Source organism: Nipponia nippon, unplaced genomic scaffold (genome assembly GCF_047370975.1).
Source record: "Nipponia nippon isolate SJK-2023a ecotype South Korea unplaced genomic scaffold, ASM4737097v1 scaffold_15, whole genome shotgun sequence".
Lineage (NCBI taxonomy): Eukaryota > Metazoa > Chordata > Aves > Pelecaniformes > Threskiornithidae > Nipponia > Nipponia nippon.
Window position 1 is genome coordinate 7,352,131 of NW_028262331.1, and position 20,572 is coordinate 7,372,702.

The following is a 20,572-nucleotide window of genomic DNA, read 5'->3' on the forward strand; positions in this document are numbered from 1 at the left end:
AAGTTTTACTGCTGTAAATGACAGAAGTATTTGCAATTAGTATCCGACACACGATATAAATATAAAAAATGTTACATTGCACCCTTGCATGTTTATGCAGAATGTTTATTGAACAATTCCTTTTTATTAAGATTATACTCCAGTGACTGAGAGAGTATTTGGCTAGTGCCTGGGAGAGGCTTTATAACCCAGGCTGATAGACTGTAGGTCGACAAAAAGAAAGCTCAACGTAGGACTTATCTAGACAAGTTCTGCCAGGAATATATTTCCTACAAAAGTTGCTCTCTATGTTTCAGCTTATGCATACAGATTTGCTGAATCTTACGGCGAGTTAATACAGAGAGACTGTTTACTTACTCAACTGTGTTACTCCTGTACTTAGAAGCTGTCGGATATTTAATCATAGTAAGTAATTTATTAAACAAAGCAGTAAAGTTGTATTTTACAGCACTGGACAGTCTGTACTGTCCTTTGACCCCAGTCTCTTCAGCGGTGGTGCCAAAACAGCTATTTACACGCTGCCTGAAAAAATGACTCACGCTCTGAATCTTGGTTTGCTGAATTTAAACACCACAGCAGTTCGAAGAGTAAACAGCAAAAATGCAAACACGCAGTGCTAGTACATATAGTTTATCTTTTATTGCTGGCGGTACTGTAATAGTTATAATTCCTTGCAAAACGCTGACTGAAATACAGCAGTCATTTGTGCACTTACCTCATTTAACATGCAAGAAGTTTGTCTCCTAAGAGGAGCTTTCTTAGGACAGATACAGTGCATTTCCAAACATGAGTTTAGGAGCTAAAGCCATGGAGGCTTCTTTTATACCCTTAGAGCACGTTAACTTCCAAACAGCTTTTAACTCCTGGTCTCCCAGGACATTACCAGCACCCACGAATTTCTGGCATAAATGCAGACACTTGAAAAGCTTTCACTCTTCTGAATTAAATACAGGACCGATCCCTTATTCCTGTGCTTTGCCAATACTTCGAAAAATTATGTAGGGCCATGTGTAGTTTATTAAGAGTTCAGATTGTTTTTATGTACAACATACAAATATCTAGTAGTGCATCTGAAAGCTTAGAATGTGTGCCACAAGCTGAAAAACATATGCAATAATACACTGTAAATGAAATGAAGTCTAGCTATCAAAGCCGTGAAGGTGTGTATATATATAAGAAGCGTAACGTGCTCATAAAGCCTTTCAAGGCACTGGCTGAAGCAAAAATGGGAATTACAAAAAAAGGACAGGCTCCAACCCTGCCGAGTGCTAAGATTTTACACAGGAACCAGCCAGAAGTTACGCAGTTGAAAACAGCTGTGTGTAAAACCCTGACTAGCGGTGGAAGAGAAAAACAGTGTGAAGAATGCAGATAGTTTTATTTATATCCATGATTTGTGTTCACACATTTGTGGGTATTCAGCTCCTGCCCCGGGTTCTCTTAAGTGCTGAACGTGACACCAGGTGGGCCGGTTCCCCGGGTACGGAGATAATTAATTAAATCCTACAGAAGACCCATTTAATCGCTCCTCCTCTCCACAGCTTGGGACAGGCAGCTCCCAACTGGGCCGGGGCCGCCCAGCGCCCCCTTCCTGGAGGCCGCCCGCGGCCAAGGGCGCCTGCGCCGGCCCCAGCGGGTGCTGCGCTGCCGCCTTTGAACGGCGAGGGCGGTCAGCGCCTTCCCGCCCTTTTCTCGCTCGCTCGGGCGCGAGAGCGTGGCCGTTTGGTCTGTTATTTTTGGCGGGCTTCGCCTCAGCCCTCTCCTTCAGACTGTTTTAGCCTGTGACTGGTGTTGCTGCGTGAAATACTGCGGAGGCTTACCCTGGTATCTCCTCTATCCTTAACTTGCTTTTTTCTACAGCTTTAGCTCTGGGTTTTGGTTGCTCATCTTCAAGAGAGGACAAAAAGCAAAACAATACAGTTTAAAATCCTATGCAACACCAAAATTGGCTTCATAAACTGAAATGTCAAGTTTATGGGGTTTTATTTTACAAGTATGTCACTTACTGATGGCCATTAGGCTTCATAATGCTAGCAATACAGTTTGAATTGCTTAACAGAAATTAACTAGAAGCTGCTCTAGTGTTGTCACACATGTAACTGATGTATCTCACAGACATAAGGAGTGAATTTGTCTATTTGTCTAGCTGTGCTAGATACTCATGCTTCATTCTTACCAACATCTTTAATAGCTGCATATGGTTAACTGCCAGATCAAAATAAATGTAGAGCTAATGTCTTACATTATTTATACACACAAGTATGTGGTATTATTCATCTGCCATTAAAGGCGATATGCACCAGTAGCTAACTTTGATAGAATAGTGACTAATGCTACACAACAGTCTGTGTAGTATCCTTGATGTACACAGTAATACATAGCATTTGCTGTAGATTAATCAGAAAATGACTATGGCAAACTACCTGTACCTAATATGCTAATATATACTTTCTCTGTTTATAATATTTGGCTGATAATAATGGGGTTTTTTTGACCTCGGAAGTATTTTATATCTGAGGAAATTGGCTAAAGGTTTTAGGTCTGTACCATAAAGTATAGAAAAGAAGTTTATTTTTTGAAGTGTGACACTATTTTTCACAGAATAGTTAAATCAGTTTTTTATTCAAAGCCATGTACCTTGCCATCACGCTCTGCAGCAATGTATAAGTATGTATTTTCTATTAGTATTCTGTTTTCAGGAATTAAAAAATATTCCGTGTATTTGAATGTATATGGACTTTTAAATTCAGAAGTGAATTCCGTGTTTTTACAGCACTTTAAAAAAGTAGAGAATACAACTTTTATTTCAGAAATGTAATCATTTGGGCCCTTAATCTGCAAAGAGCAATTGCATGTTACTTGTGTACCCATGGACCTTCTAAATTCAGTACAACAGCTTGCACGTTTTAGTCTTGTGTCTGAAGTGATGCGTGTCACTGGGTATACAGAGTTAGGAGAAACTGCCATAAAATCACATAAAATTTGGATGTGTTTACAACATGAATTAGTTTACTTTGTCTGCTTATCTAACTTCCATACAGCAAATTTGGAGTAATCAATATGTTGTTGCTTATTCAGATACAGCAAAGAAATGAAAAGGAGTCTAGCTGACACTTCAACTCGCAGACCAGCAGGTAGCACCCATTCTTTTGTGCTTTACCATTCATACCTCATTATGCTTATACATATGAATATATATACACAAATACACGCATGCAGTATTCACACAGGATATACAGTATTCAGTCCTAGACCCCCATTTCCTGAGTGGGCTTGCATGGGTTATCTGTTTTATTGCAGCACAGGGTAAGATTTTGAATGGAGTCAGGGGACTGGTCACTAAGGGAAATGTTTCATTTACGGGATTATGTGCAGGGCAGAGGGCTGGGAATATAAATTCTGTGAGGCAATGGCTGTTCTGGTATGTGTTTATGAAATGTAATTCCTATGAGTGATGTAAAATAATTGTTAAGTAATTTTATTTACATATTTTAAATGTAGATTGTGTATCCTTTTGCTATTGGCATAGTATTAGTATTTGAATTTTAATTTTAGGTTGTCTGCCTGTACCTCTGTTCAATCAGAAAAAAAGAAATAGACAGCCCCTCACTTCAAATCCACTTAAAAATGAGCCAGGTACCAGCTCTGGGACTCGTACTTATGACTTTTCTCCAACATCATTCGGTAAATAAGATATATTTTATTTTTTTAATGGCTCTAAATCCAAATAAACCTTAACTTTATGATCATATTTTATTAAATTGGACATCGCCTTTATCAAGAACTATATGCCCCCGTTATATTTATTTCTGAAAAGTTCATTATGTAAAAAACGTCCTCCAGGAAATTTCTTTCTCCTCTGTACAATTGAGCTTTTTATACTTTGTGCCTAGAGGGAGTTTGACTCTTTGTGTGTTAGAGAATGAAGTAGCACTGGCATTTAAATAGAGTCTCTTGAAACTCTGACCTTTTGTTTTCAGTTGATTTCAATCAACATTCAAGTCCTGTGTTACAAGAAGAAACATTTATAAGATGTCTTTCTTGTAATTCAGAAGAGAACTTCTGTTCTTCAAATTCTGCTTGGAAAGAATGATGCAGAATTCTGCCTTTAGTACTCTCTTTATGTTTTACTTATAATAAAGTGAAAAAGTTTCCTTATAATAAAGTAAAAGTCTCTGTGCTAATAAGTCTAATGTCTGTAACAACCATTGTCTAGAGAAGCAGCCTACTTGTTAGAAGTTGCCTTATAATTACAGATATCAAAGGATCCCATTCCCTTTTCTTTTTTTCCCTTCTCCTTCCTGTGTGAGACTATTTGTGGAACATTAAGCAGATAAAGAGTAGGAGCCCTAAGTAGACCTATTACCTTTCAATCTTTCCAGTTTGTACCCTTTGTCTTTTGAGAATTAGGCTGGGGAACTGCAAACCCAGAAGTGGCTGAACTACAGAAAGCAGCGAACAACGGGTATGTAAAAGCGGGTTATTTGTTGCTCATTGTTTTTTATTTGGGTACGAATTGTTTCACAAACTATGATCCATGTGTCTGTCTTACAATAAAGCTGCTAGTATGTCACCGATACTTTAAACTTATCTTTGAAAGCCCAACAGAACATCAGATGGCTCCTTCCCTTATGAAACCACCAAATGCATCCAAGTCTAATTTAGCAAATGCTGGAAGAAACTTGTATGCCTGCAGGTTGGTGAAGTCTTTTAATTTTTATTATCCTTCCTTAACCAAAATTGGTCTCATGTGAAAATATATCTTAAATTTTCCATATTCTTGTAGCATTCAGAGAGATCCTTTTAATTCTCAGATCGTCACTGATCATAATTCCATCGTGCTTATGAGCCAAAACCCACTGAAATGAAGTATCTTTCCAGTGCACCTAGTGAGGCCTATTAATTAGACCTAATATCTAGGCATGTTATCAGGCGTAAAATTCATTCTTACCGTAAATGTTGGTTGAATTTTGCTGGTCTTAGATGTAATTTTTTGAGATTCCCCTTTACTTGAAGTTTTGCCCACTTTCAAACCAAATTTATCAATAGACTCAAATAAGTTTCTATCAGTGCAATTTCTAGGGCAATTGTATATCAAAACATTTAATCAAAACTGAATATAATTGCGAACTCTGTGCTTTTATAAACCAAGGAAAAGCTTACAGATTCAGATGCCTAGAGCTGGCAGGAAAACTTCCAGCAATGTTGTCCTTTTTCTCTCTTCCCTTCCTCCTATTCCTTCCCACTGGCAAAAAGAGAGTGAATGTTTCAGATAAGTGCCTTCAAAGGCAAAACGGAGTGGAGGTGGAAGGAATTTCTGAGCTGCCTTTATAAAATGAAGAGTGTTAGAAATAATAAGGTCAGCACTAGAGTTTGTTGTAAAATTATTTCTTCGGTGGTGGTGGTAGAAGAATTCAGAAATACCACTCAGAAGAAACTGCTTGTTTTATTTTAGAATTATGGAAAAGGTGTGACTGTTAGGAAGGATCCCTTAAACAGGGCAGGACAATAATTAAGTAAGCTTTTAAGGCCTATTGGATTCAGCTGGATTTAAGCACAGGTGTGACACTGCCCTGCATACATGGATAAATTTAAGTGTATACTCAAGTGCTTTGAGTCTGAATATTTAACAGATGCTTTTAAAGCTAAAACAACAATACATAGATTGCTTTTATATACTTTAATTACATGTCTGAGTATGCAGGATAGATATTGTGATACTGAACTATGTCTAACATTGTACTGCAGGGCAGAAGAGAAGGCTCCCAGTACTAAAGTTTGGAACAGAAATGAGTATACTCCTTTAAGTAACACAACAGATTCAAGATCTGACAGTGGAATTATTCGAAAGTTTGAGAGCCTTTCAAATAGCTTGAAAACTGTTCAGCAACAAAAAACCCCTGATAACCGTAATTCATCGCAGCATATCAAAACAACAGAAACCAGCCAAACATATACATCTAAAGGACAATGGCCAGTGAAACCTAACACTCTTTCAAGAAGTCTGCAGGATCATGGTCTGGCATACAAGTTTAACCACAATATTCAGCAAAATAACATGAATGAAAAACAATCTGATTGTGTTCCAGAAGGCAAAAGTCAGGTAAACTTATGGAGAGAGTTAATAGGAAGATCCAATGAAGAAAACAGTAAAGAAAAAATAAAATTGTGGAAAGATGAGGCTTTCATCAGTCCTAGCTGCCTTAGTGTAAACCCTTAAGTTTCTGAAAATTTAGAATTGTGATTTTCATACTATAATAACACACAATCCTCAGCATGATCATATAAATCGGCAGGGAGTTGTTTGTATAGTCTGAACAAATACTCTAATTTTAATGTAAATATTGGGTATTTAACATAATATATAAAGTCTATGTGTCTTTTAAAATTGTGTGAGTGTTATCTCTAACTTGGGTTTTCATCTTCCTCTGAAAGGAAGTTTCATCATCTCAATTAAAAATTAAAGAAAAGAATTCTTTGCGAATCATATCTGCAGTCATTGAAAGTATGAGGCACTGGAGTCAATATGCTTATAAAACTCCACTATTATTTGAAGTTTTAGGTAAGCATGATATATTGTGGATATTATTGTGTGTAGCGGATAATAATGGTAGGACAACAGCCAAGAGAAAATGTTATTTACTGTAGGAACAATAGCTGAAATACTTAAAAACACAAAATACTGGCATGAGCACCATCTGATTTTCTTGCTGGGAGATCCATGCAGCTATCAAAGGTGACTAAAATAGGTACAAAATTAATAATACAGTAATCCTCCAACATTTCAGCTCTTTCTATCCCATTTCTTTTCTTTCCTTGTTTTTAGAATATGTTACAATGCATTTTTCCTGTTAAAAAGGAACCTTCTGTAGGGAGGTTCAGTCTTACAGTAATTTTTAATGCAATTAATCTGGGAATAAATTCAAGTCTGGAGTACTTCTAAACATAGATGACTTTTAGTGTGTTTCACTTTGTGTTTTAATTGACATTATCTGAGAAATGAACATGACAAAAGACTGAAATGACTAAACTTTAAATCAAGGTGAATAAGAATATACAATGTAATGGCATCTCAGAAAGCTGTTATTTTGGCAAGGTTGCAAATATTTAAAGTTGACTTGCATATGAAGATCAATAAAACTTAGGGCATTGTGTTGTGCTCTGCTTAACAAGGGAATGACCTGTTTACAGTGATGGTTATGAAAACCACATTTGGTCACTCGGTTTAGAGACATCATATCCAAGTTTACTATTCAAAGACTATGTAAAGCCCGTACTTTGTATTGGAACATCCAGTGCTGTCAGCACAAGTTCTGACAGAAAGCTGATGCTGACTTGACACATCTTAGTGCTTTTGTGTAGTAAACGTTGTCATGGTATCTTTGTATATCACACTTAGTGCTGCTCTGATGTTTACATTGTGATTTATTTTTGCTAAATGGTATAGGCACGCTTGATTCTGCGGTCACACCTGGAGCATATGGGGCAAAGAATTTTCTTTTGAGAGATGGAAAGGAGAGTCTGCCTTGTGTATTTTACGAAATTGTAAGTATTCTGTGTCCATACATAACACAGACACCACTAGCTATAATCCCTTTTATGAAGATAATAATACGTTGTTCTGATAAAACAGAAAACTACTGTGTAAAAGGAAAGCTGGGTGCTTACACCATGTTGTTCCCAAACTGGTCTAGAGCAATGATCCAGTCACTATTTAGCCATCCTCAGACTTCTGTTTCAGCAAAAGAGGTGGGACTTTCAGTTCGGCTTCTAAGTAGCCGATAACAGCAAAAACGCTGATGTAAATTCCTTCTGCGTTTGAGGTAGTCTTCAGAAATCCACTAATATCTAACAAACAGACATTTTGAAATCTTTTATGTTAGAAAGGTGTATAATTTTTTTATTTGTTTATTATGCTTTTGATGAAGGACCGGGAGCTTCCAAGACTAATTAGAGGTCGAGTGCACAGGTGCATGGGAAACTATGACGCAAAAAGGAATGTTTTCAAGTGCGTCTCTGTAAGACCAGCAACTATTCAAGAACAAAACACTTTCCAAGAATTTGTTAAAATTGCAGATGCTGAGATGACAGCATATGTAAAAACAATGAATGAAATTTAAAAGTCAAAATGGTTGTCCAAAACCGTTTTTCACTAATCGTTGTCCATAAAGGCTGGACATCCTAAAGCATTTACCAAAACTAATACTGGAAATCTGATTAAATAATTGAAAGTATCACTATGCTATGTTATGCAACAAATGTTAGTAACAATGTTTTGTTCCTATTATTACTTTTCATAGCTTATCTTTCCCAGTTAAATATGCAATAACAGGGTTTTGTTACATAGTAGATGAGATTTTACTGGAGAAGTTCTGAATTAAAATGTTTAAGTTTTGCAGTAGTGCAAGTGTCTTAGAAAAAGATCATCAATACTAATTCAGATTGCCATTGCTTTTCATGATCTTAAATTTTTAGCAATTCCTTCAATACCTATTTCAAAATGTTGACTATATACTTCTTTTGAGGAGTATTTGTGACACTTGTTAGCTATTAAACTTCGACCAAAGTTCTCTTTGGCTCTGCATATTGCATTAAAACTGCTCTTTGGTAGAAAGTAAGGAGTTATTCTTTATTCCACTTCAACTCCAACTAACAGGTTCCCTTTCCTTCACTGGGTTACAAGAACACGTGTAAAAGCTTTTCTAGAAATGAATATAATAGATACTACAGAAAGATTTCACAGGATGCAGCTGTATATATTGGGTATTCATATGGCTCCCATTGATATGTTATCTGATTCATGCTTTTTAAAACAATAAATAATCAGTATAACACCTGTATAAAATAGCAACAGACCCTGAAGCTGCAGGAGGATTGCTCAATGACACAGAGGAAGTTGGAGAGAAATAATTATTTGAACACAGAACTTCCTTGCCTTTGCCATAGAAACATCTTTCATAAGGGATGGACCGTGTACATGTTTATGCGTCTTTGCCTTCAAACATTAACTTTCATAGATTATTCCTGCTGTTTCTATTTCCTTTTCCCCTTCGCTGGTTCCCCTACTTCAAAAGCTTTGTGCCAGATCTGGTGGGAATTGTAAAACAGAAGAGTTGTCAAGAAAATAGTGAACAGTGTGATTTTTTTTTTTTTTTATTTTATTATACAGTGTTGGCAATTGGAAACTTCACATTTAAAATAATTGAAATATTGTATCCAACAAGTCAAATACAGAAAACAGTTAATATTCTAAAAAGGAGCCAGCTAGTCAATGCAGAAACACATTAATGGAAAATACAGCTTTTAGTTACACTTAAAAAATTATATATTTAGAATAAAACTTGAACCTGGTCCAGTAAATCATTTGACTTGTAACAGGAAAACGCTTTTACACAGTTTAACGCGCAGACAGTTTTTATTTAAAAAAGTGATCTGTCAGTGTTAGCACATGTATTGTTAGCAACACCTCCCTTAATGTTCCAGTTGAGGATCTAAGGTATATGCTTTACCAATTGTTATAAGAATCACTTGCATTATCACCTCTACCTTCTGTGCTAAGCTGGTTCTGAGCGTGGATGTTTTGAGGAGAGTTTTGTCTACCCAGTTGTAGAGGTCACACACATATATTTGATTTCCTTTATATATTATAAAATATTAAAGAAAGTTCCAAATGGAAGCATTAGCTTAACTCATAAAAGGTGCAGAATATTACAAGACATAGAGCTTGGCAATGTTCACAAGAGAAGAAGTTGAGTTTTAAGAAGTAAAGGATCTGGGACAGCGGTGTTGTAGATTGTAAGACTCCTTTGTAACAGTAAGTTAAAACTACAAAGGAAACTTGAACTATGGGACCAGACCTGCAAGCATCTGTGCGTGGTACCAACATCACACAAATGTTGTAGTCCTACTGATTTCAGTTGAATGATTGATGGTTCCAGTTCTGCAAATGTGAAAGTTACGTTAATAAGTAATGACAGGAATAGGTCATTTGTGTCTACTAGGTATGTTATGGCTGTTAATAAAAATCTAAAATAATTTTACCTTCAGTAAGCGTTTAGATCTTTGCAAAAAAACTTCTCTACCTTACACTAACAAATCACTTTTTGTACTGAAACATTAAGTGAACAGTCGTAAACGTTACACAAAACAGAAAAAAACCCTACGTAATACAGTTTATACACATTACTCAACATTTTTCAGTTGTTGCTCGGTTTGTTGGGTTTTTTTTAACCACATCGATCCTGTCTTGTGTAATGGTTCTAGTGTAAAGGCACAGGTTGGTTAGGAAAGAAAAGCCTGCATCTCTGTCTCTCTACTTCACGGTGATGATTTTCTTTTTACATGTTGTTTGTTATTCCTCACTTTTCTGACTCTGACATGAAAATTATCAGTTTCAGCCATTCATTAAAAAAAGTGTAAGACATTACTGGAAAGCACATTTCTATACAGAAGTGAATGAAATTTATTCTTCTTACTTTAGAGGCGTTCCTTCGACCTATTTTGTTAAATATTTGGAAGATTTAATTCCTTAGTCACTGTGAGCAAAAATGCATAGCACGGGCTCTCTCTCTCTGTTTCTCAGTGTACGTAATTCTACATCGAAATCTGTATTTTCAAAGATTAGTAATGGAACTTGCTAAGTTTATGTACAGAATTTGCTTTTAGAATCCATGAAAATGTAACAACAGACAATTATTTGGGAAAACAATGCAATGTTCCATTGAAGTTTAGAAGGGTGAGGAATGTAAGCAAGGCTGCAGAAGTCTTTGACATTAAAATAACACAGTGATTGTTCTATCTGTTTGCATTTTCTTATACATCCTCAACATTTCTCTGTCTGTCCCTTCATGAGCACTTTCCATTAAAAAAAAAAAAAGAAATTAAATTCAGGAATCAGTTGGACTCAGCTAAGTGAAGAATAATAAATTTGATCACTTGGTTTGTGCCAAAATACAAAACTAAGACGTACAGCTCTGAATTAAATATAATTATGTGATTATTTCTTTTTAAATAAATAATAGAAAATAAAAGATCAGAATAGAATTAGAATTCAATTTTTATTTTAAATGAAAAACATAACAGCGCGGTGAGATTACAACCCAATGTTTCTTTTGCTTAAGGCAATCAAGTGCACTTATTTCAATGCTTGATAGTAATGAATTCAGTGCTACTGTGGAAATCAGGCTTCACAAATTTCACATACAAACCCATGAAATATGGCCATTTGCTAGTTCTGACACGGCATCAGATTATTCTTATTCGTCATGTCCAGTAGCATTTCACTTCACTTTTTTTCTTTTTTTTTTTTTTGTTTTTTACAATAATGGGCTCTTAATAGGAATGGAAATATTAGAATCTAGTTCATTCTGGCTTGTATTATCACTACATACAAGGACCATCGGGCACATACATTTTTGTAAACAGAGATTTTTCTTTTCGGCCTTAAAAAACAAACAACAAAACCCAAAATCTAAAGTTGTAATAGTTCAAATAATTTTGGAAAAGTCCACCTAAAATTATAATTTAAGAAATACCAAAACCAAATTCTTAGCATTTTTTTTTCCTGTTGTTAAACTATTAAATCATCATGAAGCCTTTGGAAGTAGTTGGATCTCTCTCTCTCTCTCTGAAAAAAAGTAATCTAAATTTTATGCAAGTCTTCATGAAGATGACTGTAAATCTTGAAGATTAGATCCATATTAAAAAGTGTGCCTACAACTTACAATATGCAGGTAGTACAAATACATATAGATTAAAAAGAAACTTCTTTCTTGTATACAATTCTTTTTAGATATCGAGCTTAATTTTAGGCCGTGGCTACTAGTAGGCGCTTTTTCACTACTCAAAATAATTGTAACAAAATATCATTATTGATTTTTAAATTATTGGGTTCATAAAAGTTTTGACATCTAAGAATATATAAAAAGTGAATTGAAGCTTTTAAAAGACTTACGATTTTGAGACTCAAAAGAAACTGGGAGGTAGACAGATGTTTTGAGGATAAACAGATTTTTTTTGTCTAAGGCATTATGCCACTATATGTTTAGAGCAGTATAAAGGCTGCTGATTAATCTTATTTCAATTCCAGAGTGTTTGCTGCTCATACTTACGGAAGACTATCAATGCACTTTTGGTCTTTGTGAGTCTGACCTCCTCTTCCCCATCTCCTTTTTTCTCTCTTTAGCAATGCAGCTAAACGGAAGTGCTATAATAATTTCTGCCCGTTGCCTGTAGACAGGAATGTTCTGTTCTTAAACACTAATAAAATACTATAAAATAGTAGGTATTGGAGTTGGAGATATGTGCTCTTTTGGTGCATATTTTGCAAAGAATGGTAAAAAGACAGACAACATGACCCCAACAATTGCCAGCATATACCCCCATCCAATCTGGCAGTCTCCTGCATAGTAGATGTCTGAATTCTCACAGAACCTCTTCACAGTAGCAGAGTTGAAACCGAAAGGGTAAACCAAAAGCCCAGAAGCCATTATGAACACTAGAGAGGAGAAAAAAAACACACCAATTATTATCAAACACTTAATTCCTTTGGAAAAAAAATCCTTTTTTTAGAAAGGCAAATATATGTTATATTAAAATCAATGGGAAAACCCTTGTGATTGGCAGATTATCTTTCTTTTCATAATTACCTCTTATGGACAGCAGTGTCATAACATAGTAGCAAGTTGGCATTGGGATTTTTCTCATGAGAACTCTTGCCCATTACATAACTTCAGAAATGCTGTAATCCAAATTATGTAGCCATTTTAAAAGTACGATGATTCAGATATAATGGAATCCAGAGGAGAAGAATTCCTAAGTTTGCAGATTCCAAACCAGCTTGATTTCCTTCTCAATAGCATTTTTGTAGTTGAGACAAACAATTACTTTGTTCTGCCAAATAAAAACTTTCAATGAAAGAGTTTAGATGTAGTTTTGCAGATTCTGCTGATTAGGTTCTGATAATGTAAACACCTTTTCATTATTCTCACTATTACAAACTCAAATTGTTTAAAAAGTTCCTGCATTTGACCCCAAGATTGTGAGATGAAAACCAATACAATCTGTCTCCTTTTTACTTAGCTTTTAGCATTGGAGTCTTTCAGAGTATTTTTTTGAATTTTCTCTGTAAACTTAAGGATTAGACAAATTTTCGACCTAAGGTTGAGACCTAAAGTATTAAGACCTAAAGTTCCTATATTACCTAATTTTGACAGCTTGGGCTCTAAAAACACGCAATAAATATAACAGGACATTCTGTAGCAATCTAAAGGTTCAGTACATAAAGGCACAGAGTTAAAGTAGCAGGAAATCTCTCCCAGTGAGTCATCTTTTACTCCTTCTAGTCAAATACCCCAGCAGATTAATCCAGTGCATAATGAAGAACTACATCTAAAATACAAACACAGCTTAAGCCACCTCTTGACATTGGAAAGCCAGAGTTGCCTCCTGCAATTACACCGTCTATATTATCTGTTAGCTTTTAATAGAACTTCACACATTTCACAGTATTTAATGAATACACATTATATTTAAATATCATGGCTTATGCAATTAAGTTAATGAACAGCAGAACTACTTTTCCAACTTTGAAAATAAGACTGCCCAAAGTATAAATCATGACTGTGATAAAGATGCATTAAAGTACTGCAGGTGCTGTTTCTGCCCGCCTTGGAAGTCAAGAGGGGCTGAGCGAGGCTGATGTGAAGGGTTACGCCATCCCAGCCATTGTGTGTACACCTTGTTAGAGAGAACACTGAGAAACCATTTTTTCTTTTCTAGCCTTTCTGCTAATGAACAACCACTGCATTTAAAATCTATAGTCTACTTTAAAAGGCTTTATTTTATGTACCAAAAAGATACCACGAAGCATTCCCTTTTCTTACCTTCCCATTCTTCCAGGATAGCGTTTTGTTGAAATTCAGGGTAGATTGTTAGTGATTCAAGAATAGTGGTAATCAGAATTAACTGTTACGTTTGAGCTGATAGATAATTCATAACCAGCAAACATCTAATGAAAAATTAAGATTATAAAACAAACACTACATGTTATTCTCTGTGTTTGTAATTGCCTTTCAGGTAGGGCATGTGCATATTACTCCAATTATAATATTGGAGAGGCTTAATCTTAAAAGTATCCACTAACAAAGGGCAATCACGCATTAATCTTTTTTAATTACAAAAAAAACTTTAATAAGCTTGAGGGTTAGACTAACACACTCAGCCTGTTAAGTCCCTGAATAATTTGAATTAAACCTTTCCTTCTAGTCTAAATAGAACTGCTGAGTTAATGCCTTGTAAAAAACAATAAGACCAAGAAAATTGAAATTAAAAGGAAAGAAACTGGAACAAAAGCAAACTTGCAAGTCTGTTTCCCCCTAGGGTAACTCATGTATGGGTACAAAGAGAAACTGCCTGCCAGTAAGTGGAGCTCTCTGAGAGCAAAGTGCTTTTACCTGCCCTTACTCCCACAACCACTCTCTTTTCCTGTAAGCCTTTATGAACGAACTTTTCAGGGGTTGCCAAGGAAGGGACACTGTGGCCTTCCCCTCTTTGCAGGCTCAAGGTGTGTGAAGGTGATGCTGCAGGAGCCAGTTAAGGGAGAGGTCCTCCCCAGCGCAGGCAAGGTCTTGAGCACATCTCACGCTCCCTGATACTCAACCAGCTGCACCTGCTGTGGGTGCCCAGGGCAGGAGGGAGTTCACAAAGCTCAGCGCCGAATTCTTAGCAGCTGTGCTTGTGCATTTAGACTCTACCAGTAAACAAGCATACAGAAGCTGAAGCAAATTACAAAGAAGTAAGTTGTGTTACACAGATCTCCCTTAACTATACACATATGACACCACTAAAAACAATACAAAATGAAAATACAATAAAAATGAAGCTAAACTAGACACACACACACAAACAACTCATCTAGCAAAGGTCACTGAGCTTTCCAAAAAGAAGAAAAAGAGCTAAGGGCCAGCATGCTTCTTTTCTTCAGTAGCACAGCCTGAAAGTTGCGCGACACTCTTGCACGCCCAAGAAAATTCCCCGAGCACCACCTCTGTAGGAAGAAACATAGGAAGCAACCTTGGAGAACAGCCAGAAAAAAGGGAGACTTTTCCTACTGCTGTTGTAAAGTTTGAGGGTGTTAAACTGCTAAGCTGAGCAACAAACTAAGCCATGTTAATCCATAGGCCTATGTAAGTTGTAGCATTTGCTCGTGGGCTAATACAGCTAGGAAGCGGAAGAGAATGTGATGTGAAGTGGATACACAGCATAGGCCCACTCAAAACCCAGGCTGCTCAACTGCATGAAGAATCTTGAAATAGCCCCACGGTGCAAAACCTTCCGTAAAATGTTGGGCCCATTTGCAAAGGAAAGAGAGCCAGTTTTAAGAGAAGCAGCAACTGCTCTAAGCAAGAAGCAGGTCTAAAATTAAAATTTCAGTTTTTTCATCTTTTCAAAGCCAAAATAGTCCATGCATCTCATTCGGCAAAAGAAAACATTATGCAGAATTGGCAGCAATCTTTTTATCATAAAATCCTTTTAAACTTTGCTAATCTTTAAAATTTGCTGTTTTTCTGATGCTATTTCAACTCCTTGCTCTACTTCACGTATCTGTCCATATATACGTTTTCTTTTTGATTGGGTTACACAGAATTATTTTGAAGGTTGTGCTTTACAGTGACACCAGTGTTTTGATTACCACTTGGTGCTGATGTTGTATGGTGTGATTTAATGGAAGAAGCTTTTTTTTTTGAAGGCTAGAAATCTGTCACAGTCGAATGTAATGTGTTCACATATCAAACGGGCTAAAAAGTTACCCATGGTTTCATATCCTCAGGCATGTCATAGAATGACCTCATTATTCTCATTTAGGTGCCCTCTCTCTTATGAAGGCTGAAAATATTGAATAGCCTGTTATTATCAGCAGAAGCCAAGCTTTCAGGCATGGTGCTAATGACTGCTTAATAGTGCTGTCTGTCAGCAGTGCAGTTAGCTGGGAGAGCACACAAAGAAACAGTGGGGCTCCATTTAGGCTCCTCATATAACACTTATGCCTCTGCACGGTTTTCCAACAACAAACATCACTTTAAAAGGTGTCAGAGTACAGTAGCGAGTGCATCTTACCATTATGTGTAGTGTAATCCTGCTGTCAGACAAGATGATGAGAAGGCTAGACAGCATATTTGGGTCTGTTCTATAGCATATGGAGTGTAGAGGGGACTTGCTGGTAAAATGGGTAGTTGGAGTTCTTTTTTTAACATGGCTTGACTGATCATTTGGTTCATTTCCCATCAGCTATTGGGTCTGGTTAAAAACATGCATTTTTTTGTTTTAATATCTGACAGGTGGTGTTTGTTATTGCTAGGTCCTCATCACCTGAGTTCTCACCAGTAAGTCACAGCCACTACTGACTGCAAGGCGGTTTAAAGTCAAGTCCACGTGCATTGGTCCAACTGTAAGTCACTTTTTATTTCTACTTTCTAATCTTCTGCCCTCCCAAACAGTTACAGTCTCACCCTCATCCTCTCACATCCCGTTTACTTCACTGGTGCCCTACAGCCAGACAGTAATGGCAGTTTCTCCTCTGAAGGGTTTGCTAGCCAAGGCAGGACCTCTGCACTCTGCTCTTGCTCCCTGTGCAGGCCCAAAGCTTAAAAAATATGGTTTAGCTTTTTTTTTAATTACATTCCTGAATTTGTCGATTTCTAAATAAAATAAGTTTAATTAACAGTCTAATTAATTATTAGAAAGGAGGACACTTCTTTTTAGGGAAAACAGGGCCCTTTTTGTAGAAAAAGTTGTAAATTGTTGGTGATAACACAGAATCGATGACACTTCTACTCAGGGAAAATAGCATTTTCTGCTATTTTAAAATCTGGTAAACGATAACTCTTTGTCATTGCAATGGTTCGTTCATTTCATTAAGATCCTGAAATAATGTTTAATTATTTAAATCTGTCATGTACCATTTTCAAGTTTATTTGAAACCAGACAAACCAAAGTAATGCAGTTCTGTAGAGTGTGTGTAGAGGGCACCAATGTACAACTCTCTCAAATACCATGCACAAAAAATGGCTATTTCCATTTCCACTTCTTTTGGCAAGACTGATGGAGTTTTCAATGTATGAAACACAATAATTGAATAGTTTTCTGTATTGTGAAGCAGGAATGCGAAAACTTGGCTAAGCTTATGTGTATCCTTCCATACTAATGTTGAACTGGATGGAAATCCAGAGATGGACCGCAACTATTATGGAGATCAGAAAAAGCTATTTTATTTTATTGTATTTTTACTATGTTTCGATAATGTGTAGTAGCAGTACTGATCACCACTAGTAAAATATGCTGTGTGCATGAATTATCTTCCTGAAATTACCTGCCATAAGAAGATTAGTTTGTCTTAGAAATATAATTTGCTTATTTTAGGAGTATATTATATTTCTGATACTTGTGACAATGATGGATTAATTGCAAGATTGTGGGACGTATCAGACAATCATTAGAATTAGGGCTGAATCGCAGGCCAGCAAGAGTATTATTCCAACCCTATTACAGATTATCACAGTCTTATCTCTTCTTGGAACATTTTTATTGACAGAGCTTAATCTACCAAAGCAGTTTTCACTCATCTCATCAAGAAGTTTCCTCTCACATAAAATCCATTACCTCCCTTCTTAAATCTAGCAGTTCTTATGCACAATCAGTTGACTTTGAATAACATGTTTCCTCTCAGGTTTATACATTTTATTAATCTAATAATTTTATTAGTTCCTCTTAAGCTTTTCTTTATGTTTATGTGATTTTACTTACATCATTTTAAATGAGAAAGCAGGTGCTGATGCAAAGCCAGACACCCTAACACAAAGCCAGAAATACAGCTAACATCTGAGCAGCAATGAGAAAACCTTTCAACCAGTAACACAGCCAGACATCTTCAAAAACTAAATGCTAAATAAGATCCAAGGTCACACTTGTTGTTCTCCATGGTAATATCTGCGCATGAGAGTACAAACAGAAACAAGATGGAATTTTGGGCTATCCACAAATTAGGAATTTCCTTTCGGCTACTTCATAAAAGGAGGAATTACCTAGAGTTTTGGTGAGGGCTGAAATACATCTAAAATCAGCAGGCATCATTTCAAATGCCAATTAAGTATAAATAAAATGAACAGGAAACTGACCTGTCAAAGACAAAACAAACCAGACAAAATCCCACCATTACAGAAGCAAAACTGAGAGGCGAGGCAAAAGGGACCACTGTTAAATGCCATTCTACTCTTTCTCTTCCCCACCTGCTCACCTCACAGGTCTGTTTTAAATCAATCTTTTCACCTCTCCCAAGGCTCGCAATTTAAGCAGAGCAGACACTCATGAAAACTCTACATTGAATTCCTGGCAGGTGCATGTCAGGTACCTATAGTCCAAACTCCTGAAAGCAGCCCTAGCAATTATTCCCTCCAAGGAAAGCAAAATGGAGAGCAGGGAAAAGGGATAATAACACCCATATACTTGGTATCAAAATGTAGCTATCTTCCTTTGTAACTGAACAAAGAGCTGGAACTCGTAATAATGACACAGCCACTTCTAACATATTACAGTTTAGCTCTTCTCCTTTGTAAAGAATTATTCCATTGGCTTCATTTCAGTCAAACATGTTGTGATTTGAAGAGCATGTATCAGTGCTGGACTGTTGCCAAATAAGGAGATTATACCAGTTCCTTTTATAAATGGTGCAACTCACAAGTTAGCACTTAGCAGCTGTAATATAAATGTGGTTATAACGAAAGCTATGTAGCTTGTCAAACACCCATTTGTTAGCTAACAAAGGAAATGTATTAGTTTGTACAGTATCTCCAAGCTCTATGTTTAAATAAATGCTAAGTACGTGACTACAGCTCACAAGCTAAGGAACTGCATCAGATATAGCAACTTGTATTTTTATATATGTATATATATGCAAAACTACTGGGAAATATATGTATATAAAAAGCTGGACAATATTTTCCATTTCAGTTTATTTGGATTTAGCTGAGGTGGAAAAGGAACAGGTTATTTTAAATAAAGCTAGCACTGAAATAAGAGTGCCCATGCACCTTTTTTGCACACATCTTTTTAGTACCACTTAAATACCCCATTCAAGTTCTGTTGGCACAACTTCCTCATTCAGACGGGCCCTTATTGCACAAACAGCCTGTTTCAGAAATGTCTGACAATTGTACGAATAGCTGAATCTACCTCACTTTTTAACTGAAGGGAGTGGAATCTGACTATCCAGACTTTGGAAAAGAAATTCTCTGAAGCCAACAGAGAGGTAATTGGGCTTGGTAATTGCTGCATTAGCTGCAAGTTTATTAAGGGCCACAAAAGGCAATGCCATCCCAGTGACCTTTGAGGTTGCTTTTCACAGCATGTTTTCTACATGAGAACAAATGATGAAACTTCACTATTTCTGCCAAGTGAGTGGTAGCTATGGTGAAGACTTATAGATGTAATCTGGTAATCTATGGGCCTAATCATGCAGTTATAGAGTTGCGTGTCATTTACTCAAAAAGGCTGAAATGATCTAGCACTGTGTGGACTATGGTGAAGAAGTGCATTTTGTCATCTGCAAGGTTTGAAGATATACAGCCTATTTAGCAGACTGTAAAAGGGAGAGACAAGAGCTAATGTTTCTCAAAATAGCAGACTGTTACACAAAATTTTACAAGACTCAGAGAGCTAAGAAATGGGGACTGTCAGATGCACTCTAATTTGGAAGCCATTATGATTTTCCTTTTCCGTATTGCTTCAATAATTACATAGATTTTCTATTTAATTTTTTGGAAATTATGTAAGTCATGCTCACTTCATCTCTTTCAGAACCGCAAATACAGAAGCAGACTAATAATATAATATTGACATATTTAAGTGTTGGATTCTTTAGAAGAGACCAGCATGTTCAGCATATATTGTGCCTGTAATGTGCCTGTATTCCCTTATCTCTATGTTACATTTTATTCAACAGTTAAGAAGTGCTAATAAAAAGTGCATATTTCAGTTGTTCTATTTTAGGTAAACATAACATGGCACACATTTTCTAAGCAATGCACATTGGTTAACTGCTCAACTCCATTTCTGCAAATAGAAATAAAGGTGGCAAACACTTTCATTCTCTTCCTAATTAACCTATCCATGCCAGAACCAGTATGTTCTCCAGCATGGCAGGGAATGAAATTGATGACTGAAAATTTAAATGAATGCTTCTTCTTGTGATCTTTTGGCTAAGAACAAGTGCAGCTTCAGCTCACCATCTGATGCATTTCCTAGCAAGGAACAGTATCAGCCTGTGGGTCCACATGCAGCTGGACGTAGTGAGGGAGTGGACATGTTTCCTTGCAGCATATTGTCTCTCCTTTGGAGCCAGCTCACCTGGGAAGGGGAGATGCTGCCCAGCCTACAGCAGGTCTTGGCTCCTGCTCTGGCTGTCAATTCCAAGTTCTTAAATAGCTATTTAGAGCAGGGGCTGAGGTCCAAAAGACGAGCAGTGATGTGTAGATCACCTGAAATGTCATGATTTGACATGACACGTTTGCTCCCTTCT

The 20,572-nt window shown here is 36.6% G+C and overlaps 2 protein-coding genes across 3 annotated transcripts in view; one reads left to right on the forward strand and one right to left on the reverse strand.

Moving 5' to 3' along the window:
• Positions 1-3,083: 3,083 nt before the first annotated feature.
• On the forward strand, positions 3,084-8,120 carry SPATA22 (spermatogenesis associated 22). 2 transcript variants are annotated; one of them, XM_087751852.1, is made up of 8 exons: positions 3,084-3,134; positions 3,556-3,684; positions 4,405-4,465; positions 4,601-4,696; positions 5,749-6,103; positions 6,436-6,562; positions 7,448-7,545; positions 7,929-8,120. In XM_087751852.1, exons 1-8 carry the CDS (start codon positions 3,092-3,094, stop codon positions 8,118-8,120), a joined length of 1,101 nt encoding a protein of 366 aa, XP_087607978.1. In that variant the 5' UTR covers positions 3,084-3,091. The 2 variants fall into 2 exon arrangements, with proteins under 2 accessions (XP_087607978.1, XP_087607980.1); XM_087751854.1 differs by having other exon boundaries at positions 4,411-4,465; positions 4,601-4,705; positions 5,770-6,103.
• Positions 8,121-9,146: 1,026 nt separating this feature from the next.
• LHFPL7 (LHFPL tetraspan subfamily member 7) overlaps positions 9,147-20,572 on the reverse strand; it is a 67,063-nt gene continuing 55,637 nt past the window's right edge. Inside the window, exon 3 of the mRNA XM_087751861.1 lies at positions 9,147-12,496. Coding sequence (XP_087607987.1) covers positions 12,270-12,496 — 227 coding nt within the window. The 3' untranslated portion in view covers positions 9,147-12,269. The remainder of the gene's footprint in view (positions 12,497-20,572) is intronic.